The following is a 19,056-nucleotide window of genomic DNA, read 5'->3' as shown; positions in this document are numbered from 1 at the left end:
AAATAAATGCATATTTTCCTGCTCTACCAAACTCTAAAAGATTGAACAAACCAAGCTTTAATTTGAGGGCATTTGTGAATATATTCATTAATAAGGGATTTACAAAAAATCGTGATACCGCTGTTATTTGCTCTTATACCAATTTCTATAAAATAAATGCAACTTGAGCAACAATTTAAGAAAAAATATACTTGAACTTGACATCGATCACAGCTTTCAGGAACTTGTAAGTGGTAATTGTGGGCTTCCTTTTTCTAAGGTATACATATTATGTGACAAAGAGACCAAATCCTCTTTGTTGGTCTTCAAAAAGGGAAAGAGCAGAAAACATGTGGTTAAAGTAAGGCAGGAAATGCCTTCAAGAAAAAAAGCAAGGGGCCCCAACCTGTGCATATTGGAACAATAATTAAAACGTTTAAAACAACTTAAACTAAAGCTGCACAAGATGTTGAATCAAATTTGCAAACTGCTGCTTGGGCGCAATGCCTGGTTGGCTAAAATAATAAAACTCTGCTTGCCAATAATATGCTGCATTTAGTGTGTTGGATGAGCATGCATTGTCTTTTATATCCTCACCTGAAATAGACCTTGCTTATCAAGATATTAAAGCCCAGGGAGATTAGTGCAGACATTATGATGATGGATAGAGACTCATGAGAAAACATGGGTTAATCGCAATTTATATCACAATATGCAACAACAGTAGCGCCAAAGTCATCTTTCCCTCATATGGTGCACCCTCTATGTGAAATAGTGGCAAGCAAGGTTGTACAAGGACACATTTATCTAGCCTTCATACACAGGAAGTCGGGTTATACTGAAGGTAAAATAAAATCACCTGTAAACTACATAATCTTGTTTTATGTCTGCATAATCATAATACGTTTTAAGACTTTTGTATATCTCTTTACCAGGGGTGTCAATAAATAGAAGCGACGCTCTGGCAACGCAAGAATGGGAATGTCAGATTCAGAAGTGCAGGCAAGAGAGTGGGAGCCGCATGACGCAATGATAAATAAGGATTTATCGAAATACGTGGTGACTTACAGGCAAGCAGGTAAAACAGGAAATCAGGAACGCGACTAGGTTGAGACCAGAACAGGGTTAGCATAACGGGGGACCTGACAGAGAGTGAAGGTGGGGCTGGCTGAATAAATAGGTGGGAGAACAAAGGGAAATGCAGGTAATCCAATTAACACAGGTGAAGAACATGGGCTAATTAGGCGGAGGGAGAGAGAGGGCAATGACATGGCTTGGACAGAAGGAAAACAGAACCTTAGAAAAAACATGGGTAAACCAAAGACAGGCAGGAAAAAAAAACAAAAAAAACAAGGATACACTAAATCATAATGAGCAGAAAACTAATGACAGGAACAAGAAACTACAGATAATACTAAAGTGAGAAAACACAAACAGAACTGCACGATCACCAGAACCCTAAACCAAAGTAATCAAACCCCTGGGGATCGTGACAGGGAGAGCAAAATTAACAAAGTAAACATCAACAAACTAAAGACTATATGCATTTAGGAATCATACATACAAATAGAGCAATAAATCTTTATAGGAAATAACATAAAACAAGAATCCTACGGGCGAAAAAACAGACATTTTGCAGTTAAAGCTGTGATGCATTTAATTTTAATAATATCCACTGATTTAAAATCATTTCAAAAATGGCCTGTGGGGAGAAGCGTTGATAAATTCCCCAGATGTCAAACACTGATTGAATGAATCAATGAATGAATTTATTTCAGACAGACAAACCCTCCAACAAAAAGTGATCACAATCAACACATGCATATGCATCGGTACAAGCACAAACACCACCTCACATATCCGTATATGACCTGAAAGTTTAGATGGGACCTTGATTAGTGGAAAGTGTCTGAAAAGGGGTATGAAGAAGTCAAACTCATTTATTCTTCATTTTGTTGCCCAAAACGTAAATAGTAACCTACCAGTTTCCCTTTTGATTTCGATACTCCTGATCCAGAAATTCCCCCAAAAGAATCGATACATGTATTTAAGCAAGAACCTACACAGATTTCCATATCTGTTCAGATGCACACAAGTATACATAATAAATAATTACACAAAAAAGTGTTCAAAGGGCTCCAGTTTAAGAAGAGGCCTTAATTTATGAGGGGCCCTCTCATATTTATTTGCATCGAGTTCTCCATTCAGGACTCTAAAATAGAAATTGGTGTAAGGTTTTTGAGCGGAGCCGCAGTCTACCTTTCATTTCTTATGGTTGTTCTTTATTTGCCTCATAACTGCAAAGTAATACCATGTGTTACCCTTATAATACACTAATGAACCATGCCGGGATCTGTGTTATCGCCTTGCTGTGCTCTGCATGTGGAAGATCTCAGGTAACATTTTAAATTCAGGTTCAGTATAAGCAATGATTGCGTGGCTCAGTTTATATATTTTTTAAAAAATGGGTCTGCTGATGACAGGATAGAAACAACTTAAAGGAAATCTTTTTTCATCGTGGAGCATGTTGGTCTGTTTCTAACTGTGAGAGCAGAGAAAAAACTTTCTGTTGCCACGTCAGAAGCTGTTGGGCTTTATATCAGTAAGTTTACATGAGGTAACTAATTAACTTTTCAACGTAATGGTCAACCTCTGAATTAGGACTTTACCATAAAAACGCTACAGTTTTAGCTCAGTCGGGTGTTCTCAATAGATTTAAGCTTCATATCTTCACGTTGTTAACAAAATCTTTGTGCAGAACTGAAAAATAATTACCTAGAGATTGTTGATGGATCACAAAAAAACATCTTTGATTCTGAATTAATTATATTAACCTTTTAAAAGCTGTCTTTATTCAGACATTCTTGAAGTATTAGAGTGTTGTGCATTTGCCTATACATATAGCCACATCCAGGAGACAATCATTTTAAGGGAGGTTCTTTAATGAGGAGTTTTCTATATCGTTAGCTATTTGTGCTGCATTACTCATAGATTCTACTGTTTTCTTTTGTTTCGGAGGATTTCCCACACGCTTCAGTTTTGGATTCTGTATTGAAGGTTTTTCACAAAGTCTCAAAATATCAGAAAAAAAATGTAACCAATACAAACTTGTCCTTGGAATCACTGGAATGAGACACATACAGTTCAGTGGATCTGGTGTACATTTAGTGTATCTGTATCAGTTTTTTTCATAAAGAGTATTCTTAGAACCTTTATTATTACCATGCTCCACTGGCGTTTATGTTCGGATTTATATCTGTCTTTATTTTGATAATTTTATGTTGAGGCCTTGCCTTAATTAGTTCTTTGTAAATTATTATTGGTATGTTGTGGCCTAATCATTCATTCTTTGAGATTATCTTTGTTAGATAATTTTTTCTGTTTGTGCTTTTAGATTATTTGTCTGTGAGATACTTCCCTAAGTGTTTCTTCCTGTTTCTTTGCTCTTCCGGCACCCTGACATTCCCAGCTGCTTCACATCTCCGCTGATTGCTCTAAGTTCTCTCTCCTTCAGCTGCAACTCATCCTCTTTGATTAGCTCCTCTAGTTACCTGCTACCTACCTACCCATTTCTCTTCCCTGACCCAGTTTTTATAGTTTTATGTAGCTGGACTAAGGTCGAAAATGGCTCTTTAGGTTGTAAAAATTGCAGAACCCGAAGCAATTCCTCCCTTGCATGTCTTTGACCTTAAATAAAAACTTGTTTTCATAGTTTTTACTCCATGCTCTTAAAAATCTATTTAGAATTTTTGTCAAGAACCACAGAGCCAGTCATAGCTAAACCCCAGCCTGTCGACTATGCTCAAACTGGTTTAGGATCATTATCTGAAGCCACACAAAGCATCAGGAGGGCACCTGTATTTTCACCGTGGACCCACCTGTATCTTGGCAGCTTACAGAATGAGGCTGATGGTCAAGACAATTGAAAGATTTTCACACATTAGTGTTGGAGAATTATCAGTGGCATCTTAGGTCACCCAAGGCTCCAAAAACATCACTAGACACAATTTGCACAATTGTGTCGAGTGACAAGCCGGAAAACAAAGCCCTTTGCGTCCTTACATCACACATCTAAATGCTTTTTCTTCAGCTGGTTGAGACCAAGAAAATCTGACAACAAACAATCCTGGTGGGTCTTATCTGGAGCAAAGGATGAACATGTGGAAAAACACCTGATGTCTGCTATTAAATACAGTGGACGATGTTTCACATAGAAACATAATAAAATGGACAGTAACATAAAAGTAGCACCCTTGGGTCAGGTTTATACAGTTTATCCGCAAAGACAGTTGATATCGGGATGAGTTACACTTCAAACTCTCATCATTCTGCATCTCTTTTCCTCTTTTTTAACATTTCTGAGTTGTTTTAATGTGTTGTGGGAAATCTAATGGCAGCATGCTGTTACGACACAGTTAAAAAAAAAAAACATTTGCTACACGAGGCACAGTTTTAGCCACTTTACACAACTTAAAATGATATATGCCTCTACTTTATGACATGATGTGCCTTTATTTGCTCTTGAGGGCCGGATAAATTGACTTGACGGGCCGAATTCTGCCCGCGGGCCTTGAGTTTGACACACGTGCTGTAGGCGAACTGCAGGCCGACAGGGATGGCATCATTGGTGTATTTAAGGAGGATCCTCCTTAAGCGCTTCATGATGACAGGGGCCAGAGCCACAGGCTGGTAGTAATTGAGGCAGGTGATGCCTGTTTTTATTGGGAACAGGCACAAGGATAAAGAATTTCAGGCAGGCAAAGATCGTAGAAGATGTCCAGAAAACCCCCCGCAAGTTGGTCAGCACATGATTATGTCTGGACCTGCAGCCTTGTTGATACTGAACTTCTTTAAGGAGGTTATTGATCCGAAGGCTCTGAAGACTTGTTAGAGTTATTCACATCATAAATTCCTGAAAATAACAGAAAATAAAAAAAGAAATGAGGGAATAGAGTTGTCATTGGGTCTTCAAGAGGACAGTTATCAGAAACATTTATGGCCAAACCAGTGCAAAAATTGTTTGCCATGTAGATTGACCTTCTTCTATGGCAACTGCACAGTACTGTACAAAATCTGTTAGAGAGCAAAACAAAGAACCCAGCATGACGACCAGTTTTAGAGAGATTGTGCAAAGAGGAATGGCCGTCCCTCTCTCTGTCTGCTTAAACCTTGTGAAATCTTGCAGATTAAGTGTTTTACTATAGGCAAAATTAGTATGTGCAACATATTTACACGCTGCAAAAAAAAGCCAAGAGTACTGACTCATGGCATTGTTTGATTGTTTTATACTCTGCTCTATGGAAGCATCTAATCCCTGAGCTAAGCTGCTATATTTTCACATCAAAAGCCACTTTTGGCAGTGAATCAGCTCAATAAACCACCTCGGGCAAAAACATAAAGTCGGATCTTTTTTTATTAACTCCTCGTCTCACTTCCACAGGAAATGCAACCGTGCTGTGGTGCACCTGCTGCACAAGTGTCTTTAAATCAGTGACCAACCGATTCATCAAGAACCTGGCATGCTCGGGCATCTGCGCCGGCCTGGTGTGCGTCCCCTTCGACGTGGCGCTGGGAGCCAGTCCACGCTGCTGCCTGTGGCTTCACACGCTGCTGCTCTGCAAGGTCGTCAAGTTCCTGCACAAGCTCTTCTGCTCCGTCACTGTGCTCAGCTTCAGCGCCATCGCACTCGACAGGTACGTGAAAATAAAAAAAAGCTTTTGTTTGAATGGCTGTACAGTGCTGTGATTATACACTGCAAAAACGGAACTAAAAATAAGTAAAATTTTCTTAAAATCAGTGTATCTGTCCTTGATTTGAGCGGGTATAGTAATAATATTATCTGCCAATGGAGTGAGTATTTTGACCCCTAAAATAAGATAATTAGACAAACTGCACTTGAAATAAGATGATGGAGATGAGTTGTTCCTATTTTAAGTGCAAACAACTTATTCCATTGGCAGATAATCTTATTTACCTGCTCAAATCAAGGACAGATACACTGATTTTAAGAAAATTTTACTTATTTTTAGTTCCGTTTTTGCAGTGTAGGACTTGCCACTGTGCAGATTGGTTGAGTTACTTTACACATTTTAATTTGAGATATAGTAAATACAAAATGTATTTTTCAAGTGATTATTTAATTTATTAATGGGAGAAAAAAAACTAACCCAATTTGCCCCTATGTCAAAAGAAGTAGCTCCGTAAACTGTATGCTTGTTGATGTTTGAAAGAATTCTAGTCATGGATTTATTTAGTTTATTCCTTCCTTTCCTATGTGTCTGTAATTTTTTGTGTGCATGTACAGCACTTTGAATGTGTTGTTACTGCAAAAGTGCTATATAAATAAACTCACATTACCTTACCATAGACCTAGCGGGTTGTAACCACCACCATCATTGCACTTAAAATAGGAACAATTCATCTCAATCATCTTATTTCAAGTGCAGTATGTCTAATTATCTTATTTTAGGGGTCAAAATACTCATTCCATTGGCAGATAATCTTATTTACCTGCACAAATCAAGGATATATACACAAATTTTAAGAACATTTTACTTTAGATCAGTTTTTGCAGTGAGGTGTTTGTGATGGCCGGCGATGAATCACTGTGGAGGAAGTTTGACCCACTCTTCTATGCAGAACGGCTTTAATTCAGCCACAATGGAGGATTTTTGAGTATGAACAATCTTTTTAAGTTCAGACACTCCAAAGCCTTCATTTCGCTTTTCTCTGTGATCCATTCAGAGGTCATCGTGCTGGTGTACGACAAATCATTGTCCTGCTGCACAAAGTGCCTTTGAGCCTAATGTATTGAACTGATGTCTGGAAATGATCCCTCAGGATCTTCTGGTAGAGAACAAACTCTGTTATGATTATATCATTTATTATTTTGTTATCCAGGTCTTGAGGAAGCAACGCAGCCTCATACGCTCACACTCCTACCACCATGCTTGACTGTTAATATGATGCTTTTTCTGAAATACTGTTTGGTCTTGAACCCTTTTATCAAATGTTTGACAGGTCTTTGTTTTCTTTTGGTCCTCAGTGACTTTTGTAACACTCCCTTTGATGCCATTTTGCCCTGTCTCGTTTTTATTGTTCAACCATGAACACTGACCATAACTGAGACAGAAGGCGCTGTAGGGATAAATGTTGTTCTGGGTGACTTTTGTGCCCTGGATTAGTCATCCTTTAGCTATCAGGTTCCTCTCCTGTGGAACCAACTCCCAGTTTTGGTCTGTGTGGCAGACACCCCGTCTACTTTTAAGACTAATCTTAAAACTTTCCTTTTTGACAAAGCTTATAGTTAGAGTGGTTTATGTTACCCTGAGCTATCTCTATAGTTATGCTGCTATAGGCTTAGGCTACTGGAGGACATCAGGGCCTATTTTCTCACTCTACTGAGTTCTACTGTTCTCCAGTCTTGCATTGCATTGAAATGACTGTTGTCATTTCATCTTTTAACTTTTGAATGCTGCTTGTCGGGACTTTGAAGCAATCAACTGGTTCCCTTATATAGAACATTTTTGACCAATCTGTATAATATGATTAAATTTGAGTGCCTCGAGATGACATGTTTCATGAATTGGCGCTATATAAATAAAATTGAATTGAATTGAATAGATTTTTGGACAGATTTTAAAAGGCTGGCCACTCCTACTACATGTTTGGGCGACGGTAATCCCTTTGATTTGCTAGAATCCTTAGAAATGGCATAAATGAACAGATGTGGGTTAATTACTTTGGGGGCCGGATCAGTTGCTTTCTGAGATCTTTTAGCCTACTTCCTGTTGTCAGACAGGATCTACTTGTCAGGTATTGTCTTGGTGGAACGAAATGCAGGCAAACATCCGGGAGCCGCATATTGAGTAGTCGAAGCTTTTTTAAAAATAACGAAAATGGAAGGCTTACAAAATGGCAGGGATGACAGGAACCAGGAATACGGCAAGGATGAGACCAGGACAGGGTAGTATGGCGGAGGACCTGACAATGGGTGTGACTCAACTGGAAAACTATATAGGGGAGGAGACAGAAGGAACGGCAGGTGAGAGGAGTAAAGGCAGAAGGAGAGGGAGGGCAGTGAACTGGTAAGGGTAGGAGGAGAGCTGAATCTAACAGGGAAACAAGATGAATGGCCAGGCATGAGGGAATGACTAAACCAAGGTAGGGCAGGTAGAAAATAAAGAGCTGACAGTACTACTACAATTATAATCAACTGAAGCTGACTAATACCGGAACCTAATCTAACTGATATAAGAATAAACTACTAAAGAAAAAAAGAAGAGAAAACTGACTAACAGCAGCCGAGTGTGAAATCACTGAGCAATATTAAAATGCCAAACATAAATAGGCTGCAGGATCCCCATGGAGCCACAAGAACTAATCAAACCCCTGGGGATCCTCACACTACCTGAGGGATTTCTTGATTTCTACAGCTCTGTCAGTAACCTCGCTACAATGCAAAAAGGGAACTCAAAGTAAGTAAAATGTTCTTGAAATTTGTGTATTTTTCCTTGATTTGAGCAGCTAAATAAGACTATTTGCCAATGGAATAAGATGTTTGCACTTAAAATAAGAACAATTCATCTCAATATTTCAGGTGCAGTATATCAAATTATCTTAATGGTTGAAAATATTCATTCCATTGGCAAATAGTCTTATTTAGCTGCTCAAATGAAGGAAAAATATACCGTACTAATTTCAAGAAAGTTTTACTTGCTTTGAGTTCCCTTTTTGCAGTGTAGTGATATTAGACTCAGGTCTCTATAGAAGGTGGTTAATCTTAGTAAATATTTTCACATAGGTTGTCTTTGGATAGCACTTTTTCTTTTATCGTAATTTCAAAGCTGGTTTTTGTATTTACACGGGTTGTCTTCTCTAACCCCCAGTCGGTCGAGGCAGATGACCGTTCACACTGAGCCTGGTTCTGCTGGAGGTTTTTTCTTCCCGCTAATGGGTGGTTTTTCTTTCCACTGTCGCTTCACGCTTGCTCAGTATGAGGGATTGCTGCAAAGCCATGGACAATGCAGACGACTCTCCCTGTAGCTTTACGCTCTTTCAGGAGTGAATGCTGCTTGTCGGGACTTTGAAGCAATCAGCCGGTTCCCTTATATGGGAAATTTTTGACCAATCTGTATAATATGATTGATTATGACTTTGTAAAGTGCCTCGAGATGACAGGTTTCATGAATTGGCGCTATATAAATAAAATTGAATTGAGTTGAATTTAATTGTCTGTGATATTAAAATTGATTTGATGATCCAAAACATTCAAATGTGACAAATAACAGCAAAGACAAGATAAATCTCTTAGGGGAGGAAATACTTCATTATAGCACTACTATTCACAGTAAATCAAATCAGGATATAAAGAATCCTTTCACCACAAAAAATAAAACTTTACTAATTACCTAAATTTGCTGTTAAACTGAATTATTATTAGTTGTGCTTATTATTTGTGTTGGGGTTTCGGTCAGCTCCGATTTTACATCTTTAAAGATTGTGTTGGCTCCACAGTAACTGCAGTCAGAATCATATCAAAACATTTAATTATTTATGCTTTATAAGGGTAATTAAGACTGGAGGGATACAGACAAGCTGCAGCACTGTTACTGGCTCATTTACACATTGATAGAACACAGGAAAATTAAAGTAAATTGGGTTTTCTCTTGAAATTAAAATACTTTTTAAAAAGCGCAGAAACAAAATATTTTCTCCACAGTGGAATGTTTTGTTTAAAGCCACTAAAACCTAAATGTCAAAGCATAGTTGGGGAAAAAAAAAAATGAAGAGCACCTCCTGCTCACTTCACTGAATTTGGTTTGAGCTCTTCAGCGAAGGGGATCCTTGAAATCCATTCTCTGATCAGTTCATCAATGCATTTCTCCTGCCGCCGCCAAATTGATTCTCTTTCTGTGAACACTTGGAGGAGGTGGGCCGCACATTATAATAGGGCCTCAAATAAGAGCTAAAATCAATAACGGATGTTTTTCAGGTGTTTTTTTTTAGCTTCCATCTACACCCTGTGTTGATAAGAGGAGGTGGAGATCGGGATCGATGGAGCATGTGTCCCTGCCTCCCTGCAGCTTTGCGTGCTGCAACCGAAAGCAGTCAAAGATAGAAGCTGCTGCCCACATGAAACCACACGTATTGTTCTTAAAAAATAAATCGTGTTTCTTTTTTCATATGAGAAATGGAATCAAATTTGTCCGTTTTGTTGTCAGACTTGGTTAATAGTTTTTGGGGTTTGTTCAGTTAAGAAAATAGTGATTCGTAGAGCAATTATTAAGTCCAAACGTGACACAGTGCAAAAAAAACAAAAACTGCTTGATTCAAAGTGATTGAAGAATGCATCCGAGAGTCGGGATGACTCTGTGATGACAATAATTTCGAGCTTGCAAACACGTTCGCTTTTTGATACTTGGTCCAAATTAAAGGTTTTCTCCCAGCAATTTCTTTCACAACATCACATATATAAAAGAAAAAAAATGTGATGAGTTTGAACAAAGATAAGTAGGCATAAGTGGATGAAAACACACAGCCTAACAAGAAATACAAAACTATGTTGAAGGAGAAAATGTAGGTTTTTTGTGCTGCTTGATGTTTGGATAGATTGTGATCATATTTAATGTTTTGCTTCCACAAAAAAATATGTTTTGTTTGCTTATTTTTTATTTTTATTTGCTAGAATGTGCGCAGAGTTTTGCGAGAACACTTAAGAATGGTGTAAACATGCAGGATGCAATCACGTCCTGCTTCACTTGTTTTACAGATGCTTCATTGAATCTATAATTTTCTTTTAGCCTGGTGTCCTGGTTCAGTAACCGACCCCTAAACAATAAAAACTCACTGTATCAGATTGTGAGGTGGTCCAGAAGGTTATTTGAAGCTGAACCTAGAAATCCTTTACACTAGGCAGCTACAGAGGCTAGTTGGGCCCATCCTAGAAGATGGAGCCCACCCACTACATGGTGAATTATTTATTGATCCAGATTTTTTTTTTTCTTTTTCATGATGTGGTGGTTTTTACTTTGCGTTTTGATAGTACTATTGTGTACTTTTTGTCTATATATCTATATGCCTGGAGCACTAGCTGTTATTCTTACTGTTATGTCATTGTCTTCCGTCAATGTTGTTTGTGTGTAGTGTGTGTATGCAGCCCACTCCTTTTACCTGCAACCAAATCTACCTTCTGGTAGGAATAAAGTTACCTTGACCTTCCAGTGCCGATTGCAGTTTGAGATCAAAGATGAGCCACACATCTGTGTTAAATAGATAAACACGCTGAGATCACAACCACAGGATCCAACATTAAGTTAGAAGGTACACTGAGCCACATTATTGGCTTTTATCCAGTAAATTTGTGCACAACTGCTTCTTTAAGCCTAATTATAATGAAACAACCAGCAACGATGATCATTTGTAAAATATTCCTTTAGATTGGAAGTGATTAAGGAAAGAGTTAAGGAGAAAGCTGTGAATACGCATGCTACGAGACTCAGTTATGTTTTTTTTTTTTTTTTTACATTAGGTTCCGACTATAAAAACAATCAGGTAAAATATAAAATCAGGTCTCGAAACACAAAAACAGCAAAGGAATTTCCCTGCTACGTACCTACAGCACTTTTCAAGTCTCACATAATAATGAAACTTCCTAGAAAAGACATAAGAGACTAACCTTGGTCATCCAGGCGTCGGCTGCTCAGCAAGCTTAATCTTCCTGTTGTTGTGGTTTATACCAGTACAGCTACACCTTCTCGTGTGTCCAGATGACATTATTAAGGTTCTCTTGAAAGGAAACAGTATATAATCTATATAAATATTACTCTGGCTATAATTGTCCATCTTTTTTTTTTGATCACATAAATAAATTTTGCTGCTACACTATCTTCCTCCCACTACGTTGCCTCCCGTTGGCAGCCTGAGGCAAGTGTTTTGCTATTTACGTACCTGGGTCATATTTTTAGCTTCTCCTTTAACACCAGTGCAATATTTGTACAGCACGTGTCAAAATTCTGTTCCAAGTTTTAAAATACACAAAACACTGAAATCTGTGCATAGTGATGAGATAAACCCTTTCATAATAACCACATCAATGTGGGTGTATGTTATTCCCATTGCTGATTGGTGAATTTCTGATGAAGCTGAAACACTACCAAACTTTTATGAAACAATGAAAGTGCCAAACCCTACAAAGGTTAGTCATGTCACCTTATTGATCATTGAACTGTGTGACAAAGCAGGAAGGGAAGCCATTTCCATAGTAGCTGTTCAGGAACAAAACTATTTCCTAACAAAATCACTTTTGAAACTTTATTCAGAAAAAAAAACCTGTCTGATCAGGATATAAAGAATCCTTGCCCCACAAAAAATTAAACTTTACTAATTACCTTAATTTGCTGTTAAACTGAATTATTGTTACTTGTGCTTATTTTTTTGTGTTGGGGTTGCGGTCAGCTCTGATTTTACACCTTTAAAGATTGTGTTGGCTCCACAGTAACTGCAGTCAGAATCATATCAAAACACTTAATTATTTATTCTTTATAAGGGTAATCAAGGCTGGAGGGACACAGACAAGCTGCAGCACTGTTACTGGCTCATTTACTCATTGATGGGATGCAGGAAAATAACTAATAACATCTTTGAGGCTTTTTTTTTCTGCTCGTGAACGTTTGAGGAGAAAGGAGTGAGGGGAAGTCTTTATTAATTTAATGTAACGATGGCAGAAGATGTGGATTGAACACACATCCTGATGACATAAATGTCTGCATACACAAACGCCACTATTAGGCATGAAAGTCATTGTTATTTCTGGGCTTTACATGATGCAATTTAAACTATTATATTTCCAGAGTGGGATGAGTATTGGAAAATGTTGCGTGAGTTAAAGAAAAAGAACTGTGTGCAGAAGTTTAAATTTATTGTGTGCTTTTTTTTCTTTTTTGTCAAAGTCACACACCATCAAAATTATGCATACAGGCTCAAATATTAATATAAAAGCCTACTAAAATTTGAATAAATGCCATTTAGGAAGGTGGCCACATTTTCTTAGACATCAATAAACTTTCAGCATTAAAGTCTGGATATTCAACTTGTTTTCCCTTCAGAATTGGTAGAATTCAACAAAGCCCACAAAATTAGACGGACAGAGAAGACCCTGCCTCGAAATTAACCTTAAAAACCTAATAAATCTGTGTCATCTACCAAATATGGTGGTGGCAGAATTAGGTTGTGGGAATGCCGATTGGTTAGGGGATGACCGAAGGAGGGGCTTGTTCTAGGAACCATTTATGCAGAAAACAATGAAAGTTTAATTAGAGATACAAGCCCCTTGAAAAAAAAACATTTTTGTATGATTTCAAAAAAAGAGAAAAATACAGCATATGTCCTTCAGAGTCCTGTTAGCCTTCCCCTATAAATTAGCCGTGGCAAATTAACTCCCTCTAATACAGCAACAACATAAATGTTGTTGCTGTATTAGAGGGAGTTTTTTTCTGTATTTGCAGGCAATAGAATGGATTCATTAGTGTTGCGCCTGTTTTATCTTTCCTGTAAAACCACTGGAAGCTCAGCTTAACTAACTTCACATTAACAGAATGCACCTTGTTTCTGAGCCTTTTCTGTTATTGATGTGGGCATTTTAGACACGCTCACTCTTATAAATTCCACTCTGCTTATCTCTGTATTTCCACATAAATCCTCTTAGGAGAGATTTTCATAAGCTGTTTTAAGCGTGACTGCGTTCAGACGGCACTGAGCTCCACGAAAAGGCCATTTTTTTTCACAGCAGAACGCAACTTGAGCAACACCAGGATCCCCAAACTGCCTCCAGTTTTTTTTTTTATATACCCGTTTAGGGCTGAACAATTAATTGCATTTTCAATATAATCTTGATTTAAAAAAAACACAATTTCCAAATCGCAGAGGTCTGCAATTTTTGGCTATGTAACAATTAGGGAATCAGACACGTTCATTAGGTGTCAGTAAAATGTTTAAAGTGGGTTTGCCTCCACATGGAAGGGAAGACAGTTGCAGCAGTGAGATAATCTAATTTTATTACTTGTTTTAGAGTTTGTATAATCATACAAAGCATTAAGTTCTGGTCAATCAGTTTAATACATAGACTTGCTTGTTGGTTGGACTTCATGTTCAACAGGGATTGATGTCCAATTAAATTAAAAGCTGTTCTCTTGAATAATATTCTGATCAATAGACACATTAAAAGTTCATATTTAAAATAGTCCTTGTTTACAAACATCTTTATTTAGAGGCCATTTTTGTTGCTTGTGGTTAATGCGGAGAAAAGTCAAAATTGCAATTTTGATTGAAATATATTGTAGGCAGAACGCAATCATTCCTGCTCAGAGTTTAGATGCTGCGGGTCTTTTAGCAACTAATCCACATGGCGAGGAAACAAATTGATTTGTTTTTTGTATCTATTTTAAAACACATGATAAATAAACTGGAAAAAAAAACGCATTAAATCGCAATATTAAGAAAAAAAAAATCCCATTAAATCGCAATATTAAGAAAAAAAATCGCAATTAGATAATTTTCCAAAATCGTTCAGCCCTAATACCCGTGCTTCTCTGCTGGTGGGAGAGGTCACAGTTTCTCTCATGTGTGTCTTTGTGTCTGCAGGTACTACTCAGTGCTGTACCCATTAGAGAGGAAGATCTCCGACGCCAGATCTCGAGACTTGGTCATCTACATCTGGGTCCATGCCGTCGTGGCCAGCCTGCCCGTCTTTGCCGTGACAAACGTCACCGACGTCTACGTCACCTCGTCCTGCTCGGATGACCACGCCCGGTCCCTGGGTCACGTGGTCTTCGTTTTGATCTACAACGTCACCACGGTCATCTTCCCCCTGGCCCTGGTCTTCCTGTTCATGCTCCTGATCCGCAGAGCAGTCAGTGCCAGCCAGAAGAAGAAGGTGATCATTGCAGCCCTGCGGACCCCGCAGAGCAGCATCTCCATCCCTTACGTGTCGCAGAGAGAGGCGGAGCTGCACGCCACCCTGCTGGCCGCCGTGCTGGCGTTCTCCGTCTGCAGCGCCCCCTACGGAGCCTTGGTGGTGTATCGTACCGTGTTTGCAGACACCAAAGAGCTGCCCGTCTCGCTTTATCTCACAGCCCTTTGGCTCCCCAAGGTTTCCCTGCTCACCAACCCCGTCCTGCTTCTCACGGTTAACCGCTCAGCCCGCCACAGCTGCCTGGATCTGCTGTCGAGGATTCACAGGCGGTACAGCCGGCGCAACGTTGTCAGCACCGACGGCTTGGCCTCCATAGGCGGCGAGGTGGTAATCGGGGAGCCCGTGGGACTAGACACAGCCGGCCGCTCCGGCAGCCAGCTCTTGGAGATGTTTAACATTGGCCAGCAGCAGATTTTCAGACCTTCTGAAGAGGAAGAAGAGGGCGAGGATCCGGGGATCGAGGTTCCCTCTCAAGGTGCAGGAGGCACCTCGGAGCACAAAGAAAACCAGAAGGACGGGCCGAGACTGGAAGGTCTTAAGGGTGAAGTGAACACGCCAAAAGAGCACGTGGGAGGGCTGGTTATCACCAAAGAGGCCTCGGCGTCAGTCAAAGCAGCCCGGGCCTCGCCCGTCCACACGTGCGCGTACACTTCCTCGTCGCAGGTTGCGCCCGCTACGCCCACGGAAGCAGAAGACTCCCCGCAGTTCGGTTTCGGGCCGTTTGAGCTGCCGCCCCAGTGGCTCCCTGAGACCAGGAACAGCAAGAAGAGGCTGCTGCCCCCACTGGGTAACACGCCAGAGGAGCTGATCCAGACCAAGCTGCCCCGGCAGCGGCCCGAACGCCGGATCAGCAGGAACAACAAAGTCAGCACCATTCCGGCTGTGGATCCGTGAACTGAGTGCTGCTCGGTTTCAGTCTCCACCGCTGGAAACATCTCAGCACAGGGAGGCCTCCTCAGCCAGCAGGCATTTGACAATAATGGTTTTATATGGTTGGTTTGAACTCTTGAGTTTTTTTCCCCACCTGATTACTTTATGGTAACTCAGATATTCCACGTTTCTAAACCTGGAGGCGATGCGGACGTCATACTGGAGGACAATTGGTTTGCTATGAAATGATTATCACGATTTACTGAAAGTGACACTTTTACGACAGCTTTGACTGATCCAGTTTTATAATTATACAATGTTTGAGAAGATGGATGCCTTGAAGAAATATCTCATTGCACTTGAACTTTTTTCAGATATTGTCATATCACAACCATGGAAGGTTTTACCCATTTTTTCTTTGCAAAAATAATTCATGCCAGGTCAGATTGGATGGAGAGTGCAGGTGAACAGCAGCTTTCAAGTTTTGCCACATAGAGTCAATTGGAATTGGGTCTTTCAGGCTCTGACAGGGACATTACTGAATCCACACGCATTTATTTCCATTCATTTTCCTATTACCTCTGACCAGCTTCACTGTGTCTGCTGAGAAAGAGCGTCCAGACAGCATGATGCTGCCACCACCGGGTTCTGTTCAGGGGATTGTCTGCTCTGGGTGAATTGCCGCGTTTTCTTCCACATGTAGCGTTTTCATACCTCCAGAGTTACCACGGTCCCCCTGACTACTTCTCTGATTAAGGCTTTTTTTTGCCGGGCCAGTCAGTGTTAGTGGAAAACCACGGGTCAGTAACTTTTCAGCTGCCATACTGTTTCCATTTTCGGATGATGGATTGGAACAAGGCTCTGTCAGATGTTCGTGGACCCACGACAGGAATTTTTTATTTTTTCATTTTCCTTAACTATGAGTTAATTTGTGCTGTCTAGAATAGGGCTGGACGATATATAGAAAAAAAAAACATATTGATAAAATTGAAATCTTATTGATTGATATTGATAATTATCAACAAATTCTAAACATGTATTTAAAGCGCAGCCCTGGCTATTCTATGCTGTTGGTTAGTGACGTACATACTGTACATAGATACAGAGCACACAAACAATGAATTCAAACTCAACCCTTTATTCAACAAACATTTTACCGAAACGCCAAGTTTTTAATAAAGAAAAAATAACACGTGCTCTCTGAACTGTTTGAAGGGGGCAGAGCTTGATTCCTGGGTCTGCGTTGTGATTGGTTGGGAGGATGTAATGACTGTAATACTAATCGACATGGCTAGAATTCAAAAGGAGTGAAAACTTTATTCTATTGAACTTTTTATTTATATCGATTATTTTTCTATAATCGATAAACGTCTATCGATTGGTGTATATTATTGAATTACCGTCCAGCCCTATTCTAGAACACCAAATCCCAATAAAAGTACTTTTCGAAGTTTGATGTTGTAACATGGTAAAGCGTGAAAAAGTTCAAGGGGTATGAACATTTTTGCAAGGTAGTGTGCTTGCTATTTATAACTGGGTGTCTGTGATTAAAAACAAGAAATCTAATCATCATGAGGACTGAGCTAAAACTTAAGGATGGATTCATGAAAGTTATCTTCTGATAAGGACCTTAGGCCTTGCAGGAAGCCATCCTGGTGAGATTGTGCTCAGTTTATGAACACTTCTCTGACCGTTCACATAAACTTTCGGGGTACTTGTTTTCTAACAATTTTTCCCCCCAGTTTTCACTTGAATATTTGGAATCAGCATTTCAACTTTTTACTCTCTGTTCTATTTGGAATAGTTCCTCTCTGCACTAAATATTTTACACATTACTGTTCAAACTTTTAATGTATGTGTGCATTGCCTCTTCTGAAAACTGCAGATGTGAATTATGCAAATACAGATTTGAATGACTTAAAGTGCTGTTGTTCTCACTTTCTGATACTAAAAGCGGTTCGAACACGCTTGGCTACAATGAAGAAATGCAAAACGAGAATGAAAGACTCATCAAAATGATTTGAATGCCACGCATCTCTTTAATGGATTTCCTTTCGGTTTGCGACCATCATCTTTCTATTAACATTAAAAAGCTGTCATCCGTTGCTCTGATTGACACTTCCAGCTCTGTCTTCCTTCTGATGCATAATTCAATAGTAGCCGCTTCATCTTTACTTTTGGTCTGAGGCAAGCCGAGCTGGGCTGTACCTCAAATATTTGCCGATCAGCACCACCTCGAGAGAATACCCACAATGCTTTGCTATGTCCACAAAGAACATGAATGTCTTATTCATCCCACCCTCGCTGTTATCAGGAAAAATTGTGTGTCATGTATGACCTAAAAGGCTATTGACAGCTATCTTCTTTCCGCACAAAAACTATGGAATTATGATTTTTATTGGGACAATGTCTGCCAGTTAAACAACACCGTAAATATGAAATGTCCAGAAAGCAGACGTTTGGATCATAGCGATATAAAACCAGAGCATCATTGATTTGTCTCAGAATTATATTCTGGCTTTGGTCAAAAATGTATCGCCTGATTTAACTGAAGGCTTATTCAAACATGACAACCTTTTAGTCGTGTGGTCATAAAGAGCCTAGGAACACAGAGATGTTCTTTGCTTTTTTATGGCAACGCTGGCTGCATTAAATCCAGATTGTTATGGAATTAAATACAATACCTTATGAGAAATTGAATTTTAAAATTCGTTATTCTGTAATAGAATCAGGTGAGTTGTTGAATTTTGGGGTTTAAAATGTTCTTATTAACCAGAATATAACTTGAAGCTGTAGTACCTTACAATTCTTCAGAAGTACATATATTTATAATGGGTGTCAGGCATAAATATAGAAACATGTAGAAATAAGAAAAAGGCAAATGATTGAATATGAATTTCAGTTCAAAAAAGCTTTTCATCAGCTGAATTTTGAGAAAATAGCCTTTAGAGTCAAAATCTGTGCAAAAATGTTTCTTTGATCTCATTTTCTGTCAGGTTTCCATACTGGCATCACTTCCTCCTGGTAAAGGCAAAAAATGATTTTCGTCTTTGAGCGTGGGAGGATTGCTTAAATGCACAGCAAGGCCTCTTGCAACATGTCATCATTTATAGGGTTGAATGCAGTAAAACGATCATTTTAGTTTAAATCCTGGGCATTATGGTGCAAATAATTAAAGAGCTAAAGCCTCCCAAAATATATTTACCTGGGCTGAGGTGGAGGATTGAATGGTTTCT

General features: G+C 39.2%; 1 protein-coding gene across 1 annotated transcript in view; it reads left to right on the top strand.

Annotated features, from left to right (window-relative positions):
* The window catches only part of gpr176 (G protein-coupled receptor 176), a 29,142-nt gene extending 12,178 nt beyond the window's left edge, over positions 1–16,964 (top strand). The window contains exons 2-3 of the mRNA XM_012877071.3: positions 5,420–5,672; positions 14,620–16,964. Of these exons, the coding sequence (XP_012732525.2) occupies positions 5,420–5,672; positions 14,620–15,844 (1,478 nt within the window). The 3' untranslated portion in view covers positions 15,845–16,964. The remainder of the gene's footprint in view (positions 1–5,419; positions 5,673–14,619) is intronic.
* Positions 16,965–19,056: the final 2,092 nt, after the last annotated feature.

Source organism: Fundulus heteroclitus, chromosome 15 (genome assembly GCF_011125445.2).
Source record: "Fundulus heteroclitus isolate FHET01 chromosome 15, MU-UCD_Fhet_4.1, whole genome shotgun sequence".
NCBI classification, from domain to species: Eukaryota; Metazoa; Chordata; class Actinopteri; order Cyprinodontiformes; family Fundulidae; genus Fundulus; species Fundulus heteroclitus.
The sequence above is the reverse complement of the archived record's forward strand: the minus strand, read 5'-3'. Positions and strand labels throughout refer to the sequence as shown.